The 15824-nt window shown below is 39.6% G+C and overlaps 1 protein-coding gene across 1 annotated transcript; it reads left to right on the top strand.

Annotated features, from left to right (window-relative positions):
• Positions 1-1104: 1104 nt before the first annotated feature.
• RB195_000776 (uncharacterized protein) lies at positions 1105-15376 on the top strand (the record flags this gene model as incomplete). The annotated part of the gene is made up of 28 exons (XM_064197285.1): positions 1105-1228; positions 1481-1567; positions 1641-1783; positions 3695-3810; positions 3878-3952; positions 4848-4998; positions 6147-6289; positions 6390-6486; positions 6558-6724; positions 6985-7066; positions 8476-8631; positions 8726-8882; positions 8941-8958; positions 9060-9137; positions 9217-9312; positions 9368-9461; positions 10787-10874; positions 10958-11065; positions 11472-11552; positions 11718-11830; positions 12689-12791; positions 13103-13266; positions 13336-13452; positions 13521-13646; positions 13738-13820; positions 13916-14074; positions 15091-15187; positions 15238-15376. The coding sequence occupies 28 exons, from the start codon at positions 1105-1107 to the stop codon at positions 15374-15376; spliced, it is 3162 nt and encodes a 1053-aa protein (XP_064053166.1).
• Positions 15377-15824: the final 448 nt, after the last annotated feature.

Here is a 15824-nt window from a genome sequence, read left to right as displayed (position 1 = left end):
ACGAAATCGATGTTCTCTTCACACATGTATAGTGAATGGAGATATAGTTTACGAATACGATTGTGGTCCCACTCACTTCTTCCTAGTGATCCAGGAAAGAAAGTGTGAAAGGCAACCTGTTGTGGTCCCGTTCCCCCTACGATGCAACTTATTACGCGATAAAACTAGGCATTTATTGTTGTCCAACGTCCGCGCAATCCAAGTAATGTAGCTCAAATTAGCAATATAGGTTGCCGCAATCGCCTTGTACATTGCTATTGTTCTGCTGCATAGTAGGTTCTATTGTCGGGGAGGCCGGATCACACAAGATGTTTCACACAACTTTTTCTGAATCACCAGAGGGAACTGGGCATAATAATTACCTATACGCCAATCCCGTTCGCGAAGACTTGTTCCTACTTTGTCAATTTTGTGATGCTCTGTCTTTAAAATTCTTGTTTCCTTAATTTCCTTAAATTCTTGTTGGATTTTACCCTTGCTCTGATTGCGATTAGGGTTCCTCTGCCATCTTTTCGAGTGCATCTGGAAGAAATTAGCCAACATTCTGTTCTGTCTAAGATCATTTAGCGCATTTTGAATGCGAATATGTTGGATTTTCTCACGTGTTGTTCTTTCAATTTCACCTTTCACTCGTTTTTTCGGAACGCGTTAAGATTTTCTATCGATCAGCTAGAAGACTGCAGTTATTTTTTACTGCCGTTGCAATTACCTCATTTTTTTTTAGTAATCGTTTCCTCCATTATGTCTCTGTTGCTTGAATGGTTTTTGATGAATGCCTTAGTCATATAGATATCTCTTGCCTCTCTGCTCTGTGACATTCGAAAGTGTTACTAAATTTTCATCTTATTTTACCTCTTTCCATCCTCTAATATACAAGAAAAGCCCCAAAGTTACTATTATTCTCTTGTATTGAGAAATTCACATTTTGGAAACTTTTAATTCAAATCGGAAGAAAGGGTTTGTTTTTGAAATGGTAGTAATTATTGGGAAATGTCAGTAATAAACGGATAATTTTTACCATTTCCTCTTTTTTCTGCTGTTAATGTTCACTATACATAATTGGTCACAGTGGAAGTTCTCTCTGTTACAGGTGTTGTAAGTTTTATGTCAGTCCGCGAGGTACGGATCTGGAAGCGGGTAGATGGCAGGCAGACACCTGCAATCCTTATCGACAGAAATTCAGTCGACTGCTCCCTTCTTCTTCAGAATGGCGGTATTGCAACACTTGGTCGGTTAATTTCTGTACGTCATCAATGTAGCGAAAATAAACTGGTTTTCTGTGTTCTATAATGAGAAATCTACTGTTTCCCTTTATCACCGAATCCTTAAACACCGTTTTCTTTTTCTTTTCTTGGATTTGTATTTTATTTATTGTAACGAAGACGATTATATAAATTGCTTTAATTGGTGTGAATTGTCTTTTTCTGAAAGGTGAGTAGAGATAGGATCAGATTGTTCCACTTTTACTTTGCATTTTAAGACTCCGACTCTGCGGAAGTGGAGAGGCGAGGATATTCGAAAATTATGGATTCCTACGGGCTGATGGGTATCTTGCGAATAAGCAGAGGTTCCCATGCTTCTCTATCCTACGTTTTTATTCGGTGAAATACTCTACTTATTCGATTGGTGAACCTTTTCAGATGAACACGTACTAGTAGCTGTCACTGGTGTACTTTCGGTAGGACAGTTGTATGGTGCTGACATCGTCAAGATCACCGCCTGCGAATTCATCTCACTTCGAACAGTGGGACCTGTGGAATGCACAGATCCCCGTATTATTGATGTGAGTTTTCAGTATGTTTTACCTGTCATGAACGGGAATTTCTGCTTCCACAAGAATTCTTCCAGATTGGTCCACATAGTAATTATAATTATGATTATTGCGTCCATTCTCTGAGGTTTTTTCAGCGTTTTCTAGGCTGGTGTTTTCTAAATCTCAACGACTTTTGTGACTTTTTTGAATTTAAGAGAGAAAAATCCGTGAAAATTTCGTTAATTTCATATCACAACTAGTATTTGATAGCCTTGTCACCTAATCTAATTATTTTCGAAAGGTTAGAACTTTGCTTCCAGCCATTCGGCTACATTTTGAATAATACTTTACTAATAGCTAACTGATTAATAATAGTTTAAAGCAGTACCAACCTGATTTGGTTGGTACTGCTCATCAAAGTGCAAAAAACGTGGATTTACGACTATTTCATCTGACGATCAGCTTTGTTCAATTTTGCTATTCGTTAGTAGCTGAAGAGACTCGAAATCACTTTTTTTTACTTGCCTTTTCACATCTTCATTCATTGATGGATACTTCATGAAAAGCCTATGTTACAGCTCCATTTGCTTTTGTGCATTATAAACGTTTTGTAAGAGAAATGCAACATTTCTGGATTTTTCTTAGAAGAATATTGTGCATATTTCGTGTTGTCTTTTTGCGCATTTCGTGTTCTCCGTTCACGTCGGAGGTATCGGTGCGAGCTGTTGTAGTTGTTGTGTAGGAAGATGGATTTCTGCTCCGGGAGATTTGACACACCACTAACAGCTATTCTGGTTCTCATCGATTGCACACGGAATGGATGGAGCCCAGCCACATAATACTTTTGCCCTGAATACATTTCCGGCATTATATATTTCTCCCAAAAGCAGGAGGACGTTAAGTATGTGGGCTCATTGGGGTTTATCACTTGGATCCGTAATTGTGACTAAGGCGAAGAATTTCTAATCCTGTAGAGATGTACACCAGAATAAGGAAAGGGCGGATTTTTAGATTTAGCGTAATGATTTGCCTTTTAGCGCTGACAAGGTGGAAATGCTTTTTATGTTGAATAAGGGCATATTATAATTGGAAGCGTTTTGTCACGAGGTCCATGGGCGTAGTAGAAGGGAGGTTATGCTCCTCCCTTCTACGACGCCCATGGATTGAGTTACTTAAATTGGTGAAATGATTAGATTGTAGTGAAATGGAACAAAATACTGATCGAGCATTTCGAGCATTGTATTAAAAATGTTTTTTTTCCTTTCATAGCATGTACTGTGGCTGACTTGCAAGGGAAGATCTGAGAATTATGAGATGATCTTGCATTAGCAGTTTTACTAATCCAGAGGAAAAATTAATTTTTTTTTCTGATAATGCACAAAAAGAAACTGCTCCAATGATATGTTGAGAAATCCGGGTGTTTAAAACGCGTAAGATCTTATGGTAAAAGTGTAAACCTTCAGAGTATGAGTCTGAAGTTAATAAGTGGAAAATATGGCATAGAAATATGAAAATATGGTTCATATTGCATTAGGCAACCTCGATTTGCCAGCTCCGGTTGCACTGCCACAGATTTCACTCTGCAAACAAATGTGGTTAAGACAACACCTTAATCATCTAAGTTTTTATTCGAAAAAAAAAACAGACTGCAAACCTTGTTACCAAGTTATGCTGTCATATCCGACCAAACTCCATCTATGTAGTTAAATCGTTTATGTTTGACATTGGGGTTCGATTTATCGCCGGCACAACTACTGACAAGTACAAATCAACTTAATTTTGAAAAATATCTACCTGAATTCTAGAGTTTTTCACAAAAAAAAGATGGTGATTTTAAGATATGAACAAACCCTGAGAGCCATATAATTATGCAGATATGCATGCCAGTATTCTACTTGCTCTTTTTTTTTTTACTTCAAGAACATTTTCCTGCAATTTTAGCTGGTACGTTTCCTTTCTTCGGGAATGTTCTACTACTCTTCAAATTCACGATTCGATATTACGCTATGTTCACAACGTCGTTCCAGCAATATTGACAGCGATTCACGATTTTTCTGGTTGGTTTTTGGAATTTTTCAACCTGCTATATTTGGAATGCATGTCCATAACTGAAATGATATTCAGGAATCGAAGTTTACACTTCCCTTTTGAACGATTCGGCGTTGACACGTCGCAATGGCTGTTGAAATGCATCGTTGGGTGGGTTAAAAATGATACATACATTTCATTAAAATATTGCTGGAAGATGTTCAGCTGGTGATACGTTAGAAGGCCTGAAATTACGGTAGCAAATATGAATTAACGAGCAGGAAGAAATTCGTTAAAATTGGAACAGTAGCATAAAATTCGACTTTATTCTCAAGCATTGCACAAAAAATTAAGGAAGTCGATGTTGCTGACCTTGTCCTTCAATAAAATAAGGTACAACAACAATTGGAGCTGATGAAGTTGTCTTTTGCCTAACTCATGTTTCCAGAAAGTTCAGAATAAGTGTTGGGTTTGAAAGCTGAGTAAACTGGATCAACCTAAGGAAATTGAACCCACACGTATGAAGATCCTGCTCACTCAAATCATAGAGTTTTTGCTGAACCAGCTCGAAGTCTTTCTCTATTTCGATGACTTGGAGGGTCCAATTTTTAAGTGATTTTTGATTACTCGATCCATAGCAATCCGCCCAATAGTTGTCTGCGAACTGCGCGTCGCGATTTTTTTCAGAGCTGCCTGCTGGCTTGCTTTAGAATTCCACCGGGAGAAGTTTCCAAGTCTTTACGATCTTTTCGACTAGGATTTACTTCTAACTCTGAGTAATTCCGTAGAGGATAACGACATTACGCGCAAGCCTCAAATGCCAAAACACCGCTTTTTTGAGGTGGATGTATCGCATAACGACGGGAAGATTCACGCTAAAGTCTCCAAGTTTGAAAAAAGAAGAAAAAAATGGGTCTCAAAAAATGAATGACATCACACCCGCGCAATATGATTTTCATTTCGGGCCATTCAGTCCATTTGCTCGTGGTGTTTTCGGTTTTTTAGTTTCTTCAAACTGATTAACTAGGTGTTTCGATAGGAAAAAATATAAACGTGAAATTTTCAGTTCGGTCTTGGTGCGTACAGTATACGTTGGCCATCGAACAGGTCGAGTCGCCATACTATCGCGACTTAGTTGCGAACGGGTCGGGACGCGGTTCAACGTTCGTGGAGCGAATTCGCTTGGTTGTGTGGCGAATTTTGTGGAGACTGAGCAGGTTGTTTACTATGGATTTGTCTCTGAAAAGTGATATTCACTTCCGAATTTTGTGGATACAGCTGTAATTTATTGTAATACTGTAATAATAATAATAATTTAATATGTAATAATTTATTGTAATAACAAAACGTTATTACAATAAATTATTACATATTAAATCGTACTGGTAACACCTGTAGCATCAGCCAAGCGGAACGAATGCTGACCGAATTCGACGAAACATGTGGATGCATCGGTCTTCAGCTGAATCTACAAAAGACGATGTTCATGCGGAACGGATGGGTCTCGGATGTCCCATTCACGCTCAACGGAACGAACATATCCGAATGCACCAGCTATGTTTATCTGGGTCGGGAACTGAACATGATGAACGACCACCCCACTGGGCAGGAGGGACGAGCGGCGGGAGCGTACAAGAGCATCGAGGATGTGGAAGAGACCAGGAACACCGGCTCCGTGCTCACCCCAACACACCGTACTTCGACCATCTTCGGAAACCGGCATTCGCAAGCAGGAAAAAACGCGGTGAGCGTCATTGAACGCGCAATTGAGAGAGTGATGCGAGGGTATCCCGCTCACGCAAGTGAGGACGGGATTCGAAGTTCTCTCCTACGTCAGCGATCGAAGATTAGAGACGCCGCCGCGTTGCCAAGGAAAGTAAAAAAGGTGGGCCGGACACGTATGCGCTTATGACAACCGTTGGACCAGAGCCGTGAGCGACTGGGTTCCGACATTAAGCGCACTACAGGAAGACCGCCGACCCGATGGTCAGATTTCTTCACGAAGTCCTGAAAGAAAAATATGATGCTCTTCGTGTCCCACGCGAAAGGAGGAACCACTGGGCTACTCTGGCACGCGATCGGGACAAATGGAAGAATTACTGGCGCCCGCTCGACCAGTTCGAAGATCAACGGGAGTCAAGGTGATCAAGGTGATCAACAAAACGTTATTTACTAGTGATAGGAAAGTGCTCCGAAAATAGTTTTTTTTACGTGCACGTGGAATTGTGAAAAAAAAAACTGACCGCAATCTGTCAGTGAGTGCCAGCTCGGCTGGAGAAAGACAAAAAGAATGACTTTAGAAAGCTCCGCAAGTGAAAATTGCCTTTTATGGTTCCTAATAAAACCTCATAAATTTTCCGCTCAGGTAATAACTTTCGACGATCGCGAATGCTCGTTGGTACAGATCCGTGGCTCAGTTCCATTGTTCTGGGAGCAACCAGGTGTTCAAGTTGGCTCACATAAAGTGAAACTGAGGGCATTTGAGGCGTCCGCTTCTGCTTATTATAGGTATTAGAACACTTCTGGACCAATTAATTCGTTGATTACTAATTTTGGCGTTAAGTCGTCTACTTTGATCTATTTTTCAGAGAATCAAATTTTGTTTCAGACATATGCTGAAGGTTACTTCGATGTACGGTAAGACTACGATTGTGAACTTATTGGGTAACAAAGAAGGAGAACGAGCCCTAGCTGACGCATATCGAGTACGTCCCTTAGGACATTTGCTTTTGATTCTTTTAATTTTCTTCTTCCGGATAAACGTCACCTCTTTCAGACTCAACATAAAAATTCCAAATTTGCCGCCACAGTCGAGTTCGTTGACTTTGATTATCATGCGCAGATGAAAATTTCTAAAGAGTCACTTGGACGATTGCTCAAGCGTCTAGCTTCTACTATGGAGACTAACTCCTTTTATGTGTCCATAGATGGAAACGTGAAGAGGTTAGAGAAGAAAATTTTTTTTGCAGGGTAAAAAAGTCAATCTGATTGTTTGGGGCTTTTTTTTTTTGAGCGATGCCTAGATTAAGGTTGAATTTTTTCAAGGTGATCCAGGCCTTCTTGAGTATACGTTTCTTTCAGAATCGTAAAATCGATTTCTCGGTTGAAATGATCACTTTAAATTGTTAGAAGAATTATTTTAATTTTCGAAAAATAAAGAAAGGCGGATCGAACCTCATGACGCCATCTTCTCGTTATTTCAGTCAACAGTGCGGTGTTTTGCGGGTGAACTGTCTGGATTGCTTGGACCGAACCAACGCGGTGCAGACTGCTGTGGGTCTCTTGGTGAGCTGATTTTTTATATGATGTTATTTTCCTTAAAATTTGCTGTTTATCTGGACCTGTGGATAAATGTGCAGCAGAATGGAAGTTTTCGTGTAAAGTTTTCAAAACTTCCATGGACACTGCATTCTTTTTTCCTAAACTTTTCTTGTTTTCCTGTTTGTAGTTCTTGTGGGGTGCACTTAGAACGATAACGAGGCTTCTCAACGAAAGAGGAGGGGTTTGATGGGATGTCCATATCATAGAGGCGATAGTCGGAGCCGATAGTCCGACCCTCTGCACCACTGCATGGTAGACAATTTTGTTGCTAATAAGCTAACAGGTATGAAGCTATGTACGTATACATGATGAAAAGCATGTCTAAGACTTTCGCATTTTCGAAGAAGGGACCGTTTTCACTTCTGAGAGGTTGTTGAAAGGACTCCCTTCACTTTTGCATGGTTGGCGTAGGGATCCTAATCACTTGAGCGGCAGCCCATAAGCTAAACCTCTTCACCTGAGGAGAGTTCGGCTCCTCTCTATCGCATCTGTGATCCATATCATCAAAACTCTTGAGCCATTTCAAGCCTTCAATAAAGAGGAGGTTCTCGAAGCGTCCTGCCTATCATAGATTCTCACCAAAAGCTCGTTGGCGGAAAGAAAAAGAAGATGCATCGGATTTTCAGAACATTTTTCAACAAAAGCAGACAAGAATGGCTGACATTTTGAAAAAGCTATTATGATTAAAACCAGTTCTTGTCAGAGTTAAAAAAAAAAGGTTTTTCTAATTTGATCGCTTGAGACCTCAACAGCAGCTTCCCTTACACCAAAAGACGTTTAATTTTCATTTGTTAACCTGTTCACAACTTGAATTCTTCTAATATCGAACCTAACAAGTGTAGAAATGAGTTAATCTGCTATTTATTTTCTGGAAGGAAAAAGAGCTACATTCATGTTTTCTCGTCTTTTCAACTTTTTTTTTCTTTTTTAAGTGAAACTTCATTTACGGCCTGACATCCCGACAATCTCGTCTTTATGGAGAGCTTGAAAGTGGTTTGATGCTATGTATATCCCATCAAACTCCTCTCTTCTAGCTAATCCTCGAAATCGATCTAAGTACACCAAGCAAGAATTCCAAAAGAAAAGGAAATTGAATCCGAATCACCTAATAGCAGGGCTGGTGAACCACCGCTTTATTCCAGATGGTCACCTAAGGCGATTAAGATTTATACGCTGTGAAGTACTTTTAAGTAGGTTAAGTTAAGTTAAGTTTATCCTTAAGAGCTCCATCGTACTTGACTTAGCATCAAGTCCTACTTTGCTCTTACCATATTGCAACATTGGAGGTTCCTTGAACCTTAGCATGTATCGATACTCTTTCATCAGGTTCCAATAGTTCCATAATTCTGTGCATATGTCTTATAAATTTTTAGGTGGCACGAAACCAAGTGGCTTCTTTGAGCTTAGACGCTGGCAAAGTGAATGTAGAACAGCGTATCGAAGAAATTTTACGAGATCTCTGGCAAAAGAATGGCGATCTTTGTAGTAATATTTATGCTGGAACTGGAGCACTTGATGGGAAGAGCAAGGTATTAATTTTTTTCCATCCTTGATTAATTTTTTTATACACAATATTTCGTGACAAAACTTATCAAGGCCGAAGAAAATCCGAAAGCATTTCAGCTGAAGGATGCTTCACGTTCGATAGCACGAACTATTCAAAACAATCTCATGGATAACTCAAAACAAGAATCTTTTGATCTCTTTCTCACGGGAGCGTGGTATGATTCACGAATTTTCGATAGAGCTGCAAACTTACTTCCCAGTGCTATTCTTCAAGGTGAGCAGTGTAGTGTGCATCAATTCTTCATGGTATTTTTAATAAATTCATATTTCAGATGACTTCTATTTCTACGGTACGTTCAGTTTCTTATTGGTTCCGCGCTCATAGACGGTTCTGATCAGAATTTTTCTACCCTCTCACAGCGAAAGCAGTCATTTTACTAGCCTTTTATAGAGTGTGATGAAGCTGTAGAGCATGTGGTTAGCAGAATTGATGAGGTCACCACTCCTAATCCGATTAAAGTATTCGTTGGTAAGATTTTTCCGTAACATTTCCCTCCAACATCTCTCTCCTTTTCATATTTTTTGTTTTTTTCCTTCTGTCTTTCTAGGTACATGGAACGTAAACGGAGGGAAAAATATGCATAACATCGCATTCCGCAACCAGTCAAATATGGCGGATTGGATTTTTCCGAATGGCACCCTTGGTTAGAGCAAATAATTTCTCGATTATTTCTATTTCCTTACAATGCGTTGTTCTAGTTTCCGTAGACAAAATCGACGACGCTCCCGAAATTATTGCTATTGGAGTTGAAGAGCTAGTTGATCTCAATGCTTCAAACTTAATGAAGGCCAGGTGAATTTTTTTGCTGAGAAGGAACATGATTTGGTTTCGAATACTACTTTTATTCTGAGATTTTTCATTTTTGGTTCCATATCCTAGCGTATGAGGAAAGTGACTGCGTCAAAATCTGTCCACGAGTAGAATGGGGTAGGGATGCAGTTCACAAAGATGAGCGTAGTAGCAGCTCAGTAGTATAAAAAGGTGCGTGAAACAGCCTTGTACGATCCGGTTGCCCGAACAATGCAAATTATTACGCGATAGAACCCAGGCAAGCCCCGTCATTTGGGATCCAAGTAATAACTCAAATCGTAAACGCATTTCGAAGTCTCATCTTTCTATTACCCCTAATGAACTGTATCGTTGGTGAGACGGGTTTCTGGAATACTAAGAGGAGCTAGATATTATCACGACCACTTCCGTGAACCACACAATTTCGTCATGGGTTGCTTTTCACTGAAAATCTGTCCGTCGCATCCTGGTTATAGACGTCATCACGTTAGTGTCTCTAATGAGTTGTAGCGCACATTTAGAGTGTCACACATGAATTACATGGAATCCATAGCCTAAAATATGTAATTAGTTTTCGTGAAGCCAAGTGCTTATGATTGCTGTGTACGGTGCTGATAACAGCTACTTTGTCGTTCATTTCTAAGAAACAGTTCAACTTGTAATTTGTTCATTGCACTCTGAGAAAACGCAAAAGAAAACGAAAGGAAAAACGGAAGAAAACGTAACTTTTACTGTTTGGTTCGATGTGCTATCGTATCACTCTTAGAAGCTTTAGGCTGCTCGCAGAGTTCAGAGCCGCGTGGGCGCGCGGTTTGGCGGTTATTGAACGCACTGTTGTGAATAGTCAATAATCTTCAAAACCGCAGAGCGGGCAAACCGCTCGCTCGCGCGGCTCTGACCTGTGCGGGCAGCCTTAGGGGTTGCTGGAACGAGCACGCCTGAATCCCTTGCCTATGAAGTTCAATGATGCAACGGCGTTGACCTGTCGTCTTAACCATGCTAAAATAACTGGATAACTTGTGAAACTGGACCGCATAAATGACAATTAGCAAGAAAAACAAAAAATATAATACGTAAAGGCATCATCCCCCAATTTTGATGAATCTTGCAACGCCCGCTGTGTATCAGTAATTTTGACGCACTCTATAGCACTTCTCTATCAAGTGGAGCAATACTAACACGGTAGCTTTGTTTCTATCTGTTTTTCTAAATCGAAAAAAAAAACGTCCGAAAATTTTCAATACAGTATATATGATCCTTTTATGATACTAGCAAAGCAGCAACTAGATAATTCCTTCTGGAAATTCTTGACCTTTGGTGTAATTTAGTACAACTAATCAACGACTATGGGCAGAAGGGATCCGACGTGTTCTCCACGATCACGGCTCGTACATTCTTTTTGCCGTTGAACAGTTGGTGGGATTTTTTGTGCCTTCATCTTAGAATTTGCATCTTAAACTCTTAGAATTACGCTGAGTAATTCGATTTGGTGATTTCAGGTTGGTGTATGTCTATTTGTTTTTATTCGTCCACATCTCGCTCCATACATTAAAGATTTCGCTATCTCATCTGTAAAAACGGGTATGGGAGGAGCTACTGGCAATAAGGTTTGTTTTATTGCATTAAAGGCATCACCCCACGAATCTGAGGTGGTACGGATTTTAGGTGAAGTATTCGTATACGTATCGTAGATCATGGAGAGAGGGGTGGTCCCGTACATTTCTTCCTAATTGCCGTAAAAAACGGTCCGGAAGATGTGGAGCGTGCACAAGGCTGGGGCAGTCAAATCGAACTCGTTGTAGAAAATAGCGCTCCGCAACGCTCGAAGCAGTATCATCCGGGCTCTTTTTTACTGCAGTTAGGAAGAAATGGACGGAATCACCCTTCTCTCCATAATCTACGATCCCGTATACGAATACTCCACCTGAAATCCGTACCACCTTAGATCCGTGGGGTGATGTCTCTAAGTAGACATGATGTACAAAATGGGTCTCAGATTTTTTTTTACTGCAGGGTTCTGTAGCTCTCCGAATGGTTGTACATTCTACGAGTTTTTGCTTCGTGTGCTCGCATTTTGCTGCCGGTCAGAATGAGGTAATTTTTGTTGTTTTTGGCGGTGTTTTCTGACTTTGACAAAACGTGCGCGAATGATTTTGAAAAAAAGATAGAGGATTGATTTTCTCGAACACTAGTTTCTCTCCTTTCTGGAATGAAAGTTGGCATGGCTTGCCACTATCACGGAAAGTTCTCACTTTACAGGTTAAAGATCGCAATGAAGACTTCACCTCTGCTTTACGGAGGATCAGATTTCCACAAGGGAGGGATATTGAATCTCATGATGTCATATTCTGGTTCGGGGATTTTAATTACAGGTGTGTAGATTTCATTCACTTTTGAAAATAATGTGCGTAACTTTGGTGCCATTTTTGTTCAAAAGCGGTTGTGAAATAAAGATTAATTTGTATATGAAATTTAAAATTCTTCGAATTAAAAAGCAACAGCGAAGCTGCCTAACTTAAACCCAAAGTTTTTACAATTATTTTGATGTAATGATGATTATTGTTGATTAGAAGAAAGTTTGATTGTGCATGGAAAACTGAAAGTGGTCATCGTCAATATTGAAAGGAACAAACAAGTCATAGAGTGAATATTCAAGGAGTTCTGTAACAAGCAGCGCAAAAAAGTGTTCGACGGCTTTCTTCCAGTAAAAAAATCCGAAAATTTGCGCATTCTAAGGCTGCCCGCGCGGCTTTGAACTCTTCGGGCAGCCTAAAATAAGTGAAGCTGGTGTTCTACGACTGCTCTGCATGTAACCGTAGATTTCGTTGTTATTGTTGTTTTTTAAATTTTACTACTACTCACCATAAATGTAGAAGCTTTTATTCCGAGAACAATATTTATTCGGAGAAGAACAAGGTTCATTCGCGTACGCGCATGTATTTACTTATTAGCTCTAAAATATCAAAAAAAAAGTATACTATCCGAAATATAGTCTAGAATGTGGATTTTTTAAATCATATTTGAGCTTTAAATAATCAATCTATGAAATGAAAATTTCTTTGCTGCCGACCAAACAGTATATTTATTCATTTATTTTTCACTTGTTTGTAGTGCTGTAACGTATTCTTAAGGGTTTTGTGTTTACTTATCAAATGAATTAAATGTCATTACTGCTATTTACAAGCTAAGTGTCATAAAACTAGATCAGTAGGTTTGAAAATAATTTTCAGGATAAATCTCACTGGTGATCAGGTTAAGAAGGCAGTACAGTTGGGAGATCTAACGAGTTTATGGCAATTTGACCAATTATTGCAACAGAAGACACAGGGATTGGTAAGCTTTTAGTTAGCTTAGATTATTTATTTTTATTATTTATTACTAAATATATATTTATTATATTCTTTGTGTATTATATATTATTATTTATATATTTGTTATTATTTTTACTACTTTTATTTATTTATTTATTTATTTATTTTACTAAGCCGCACGCTTAGTTATATAATACTCCAGAAAATTCCTCTACGTTATGGTAGCAACGATATCTTTGTTACTGTATGCTGATGTCTTAAGCTTGTTTAGTTGCTCTAAGTTCACATAATATTCATACCAAACGTGGTCCCGGGCAGATTTTTTCATTACAGGTTTTTGACGGTTTCCAAGAGGGTACCCTGTCATTTGCGCCCACCTATAAATACGACACTTTCTCGGATGACTATGACACGAGTGAAAAGTGTCGAACACCAGCATGGACTGACCGGATACTGTGGAAAGAGCAGAGAAATCCACCGGAAATGAAATTGATTCGGTGAATATTTTTTTTTAGAAAAAATCACGTGTTATAACTTCCTGTATGCACTGTAACCGTACATTTTAGTTACTTTCGATCTGAACTAAAAACGTCAGATCACCGCCCTGTTGGAGCTCTCTTTTCCGTGAATGTGCATCGCGTAAATGAAGCGAAGTGTGTGACTTTGGTTGAGGACATTATTGCGTAAGTGAACAGCCAGACTCATCGGATTTGTTCAATGTAAGGATGCATCCAAGTTTGCATTCGTTCAGATGCCTAGGACCACCTGACAGTACTATCATCTGCTCACTGAAAGGCATGCGAAGGTTCCCTGCAGCGCTATTCCCCCAAGTTTCTGGGAAACTTAAAGAAATTCCTGTGCAAATTCGACTCAGCAAGTGAGCCGCAACATGATTCTTTCAGATTTATCCTATATATTAACAAATACAATGTTGCTGTTAGTATTGTGAACTGAAACAAACAATTTAGGTTTGAAGAGGGCGAATTGCACATTGTCCTAGAGAGTGGAGAGGCGGCATTGGCAGCTTTAAGCATGGATGGAATACAGCTAGGTTAGAGCTTACGGGCCTTTTAATTAATTTTTTTATTGCTTGTTCTTAATTTTATATTATTTATATGTTCAATTTTAATCCCCCGCCTAATTCAGATGGTCAAATTCTGTCCGTAAAATTGAAATCACCTGAATGGGCAGAAGCGTTGCAACCGAAACTAAATAAATTTGCGATGACATCTGGCTCGGAAGATACGATTTCGTTCCTGGAGTGCGATTATAACATTACAAACGGAGACGAATTCGAGTTCGATGGTCTGTTATTTATCGTTTTCCTGTTTTTGGGCCTAAACTGCTTATGATCTGAGCTTGATCGCTCACGTACACCACTAATAGTTGCATGTTTCGCTCCAAAAAATCTCATCTCACGCTCACCAAAAAAATGTCATCTTACCTGAAGCCCGAAGACAAATTTTAAGCAACTGCACGATGAAGGGAAACTGAACTGACTGACGGAGCTGGGATCTCTCCATGAATATATTGTGGTAGGGGTGTAGTTCACGACTGTGTGGGTGAAGCCCACAGTCACGCTTGCGGAGTAACCCAGAAAGAGTCGTGCTTGCACTATGCCTTCTACGATGCGACTTGTTACGCGCGCAACTTTGCTGTCGTCCAACCTCAGTTTGATTTATATAACTTGAGTAAGAAGTAGAAGCTTTCTACGCAGTAGAAGCTTTTTGCGCTTGAAATTGCAGACGCATTACGAATTTCCATGGTCATACTAATCGCAATAAATTGCATTGTTGGAGACGCGTGTGTAACCTATTTCTATGTTTTTTTTTCATGTTTTTGGATCAATAGTGAAATTTGAGCGAGTTTTGTCTCTCTCTGACGATGTGATCTACTTCCCCGTCTATTTTTGGAGAGTTCCTGATGTCGTCTATCTCGTGATATCCTTCAAGCACTTAAAGTTGGAATCAAATCTGTTCGAGTGGGCCATTGAGCAATGCGTTCGATGAGAATTGATGCTCCGATGAGGTTTTCAATGCACCGCTACTGCGTTGCATCAGCTAGCCTGAGTACATTCGGATGAGTCTATGATATCTAAAAAGTGGGAGACAAACAAGTAGGACTACACGTTATTTTTACTTTGCTACCCTCTGTTAATATTTCTTCTTTCATTTCCCAGGTTCTAGACCTTCGATTTAGTCTATTCATTATATTTTTTTTTCTTTTGTCCGTTATTTTGGTTCTTATTTTGAGAGCATTGAATGAATTCACCATTGACTTCGAAGTACTGATCGTTTTGAGGAGATTTTTTTTCATTGTAGATAACGACGACGACACTACCGCAAGTGGATCCGTCACTGACAGAACGGGTTCTGACAGAGCATCTCCAAACAGCGTCATCGAGGATTTTGCTCCCAGGTGAGATGGAGAGAGTTAGTGGTAGAGAGATTTGATTCGACTGTTTCCAGGTGTACGATAACACCTCTCCAGTCCTCGTACACGTCACAAACGCCTCCTCCTACACGACAGGCTCCGCCAATTCCAACACTTCCCGGTCGCCCTCAGATTCCTATTATTCCTCCGCGGCCAAAAGGCTATAATACTTAAAAAGCAGACATTAGAAATAGTTTAGAAAATAGATTAGGTTTTTGATCAGGGTTGGTTGTGCATCACTTTGTAAACATTCCACTGTATTTATTGAACATTCTTATAAAAATTACTTACGACTATGATTTTGTTCAAAATCCACTTTGTTGTGTTCAGTAATAGTTCTCTCTGAAACTTCCTCTTATTACCAATGGGAGTTAAAAGAAGTCCTGTAAAACGAGATGGTTTAGGGTTTTTTTTTCATCATGGTTGAGGCATATACTCTTTTATTGGAGAGATTACAGTCGGTCTGTCGCGAAGCTACATATCGTTTAAGAAGGCGTAGAATAGAGGGCTAGAGGCGATTAAGGCGATCTTGTACCTGCTTGAGATCAGGTGAGATCTGTGGACGGTTTTGTAGTGCTAGAATTGATTCATACTGTCCATGTATTTGACACACTAGTCTGAC

Source organism: Necator americanus, chromosome IV (assembly GCF_031761385.1).
Source record: "Necator americanus strain Aroian chromosome IV, whole genome shotgun sequence".
NCBI classification, from domain to species: Eukaryota; Metazoa; Nematoda; class Chromadorea; order Rhabditida; family Ancylostomatidae; genus Necator; species Necator americanus.
Note: the sequence above shows the minus strand (reverse complement) of the source record. Positions and strands in the feature narration are given on the sequence as shown.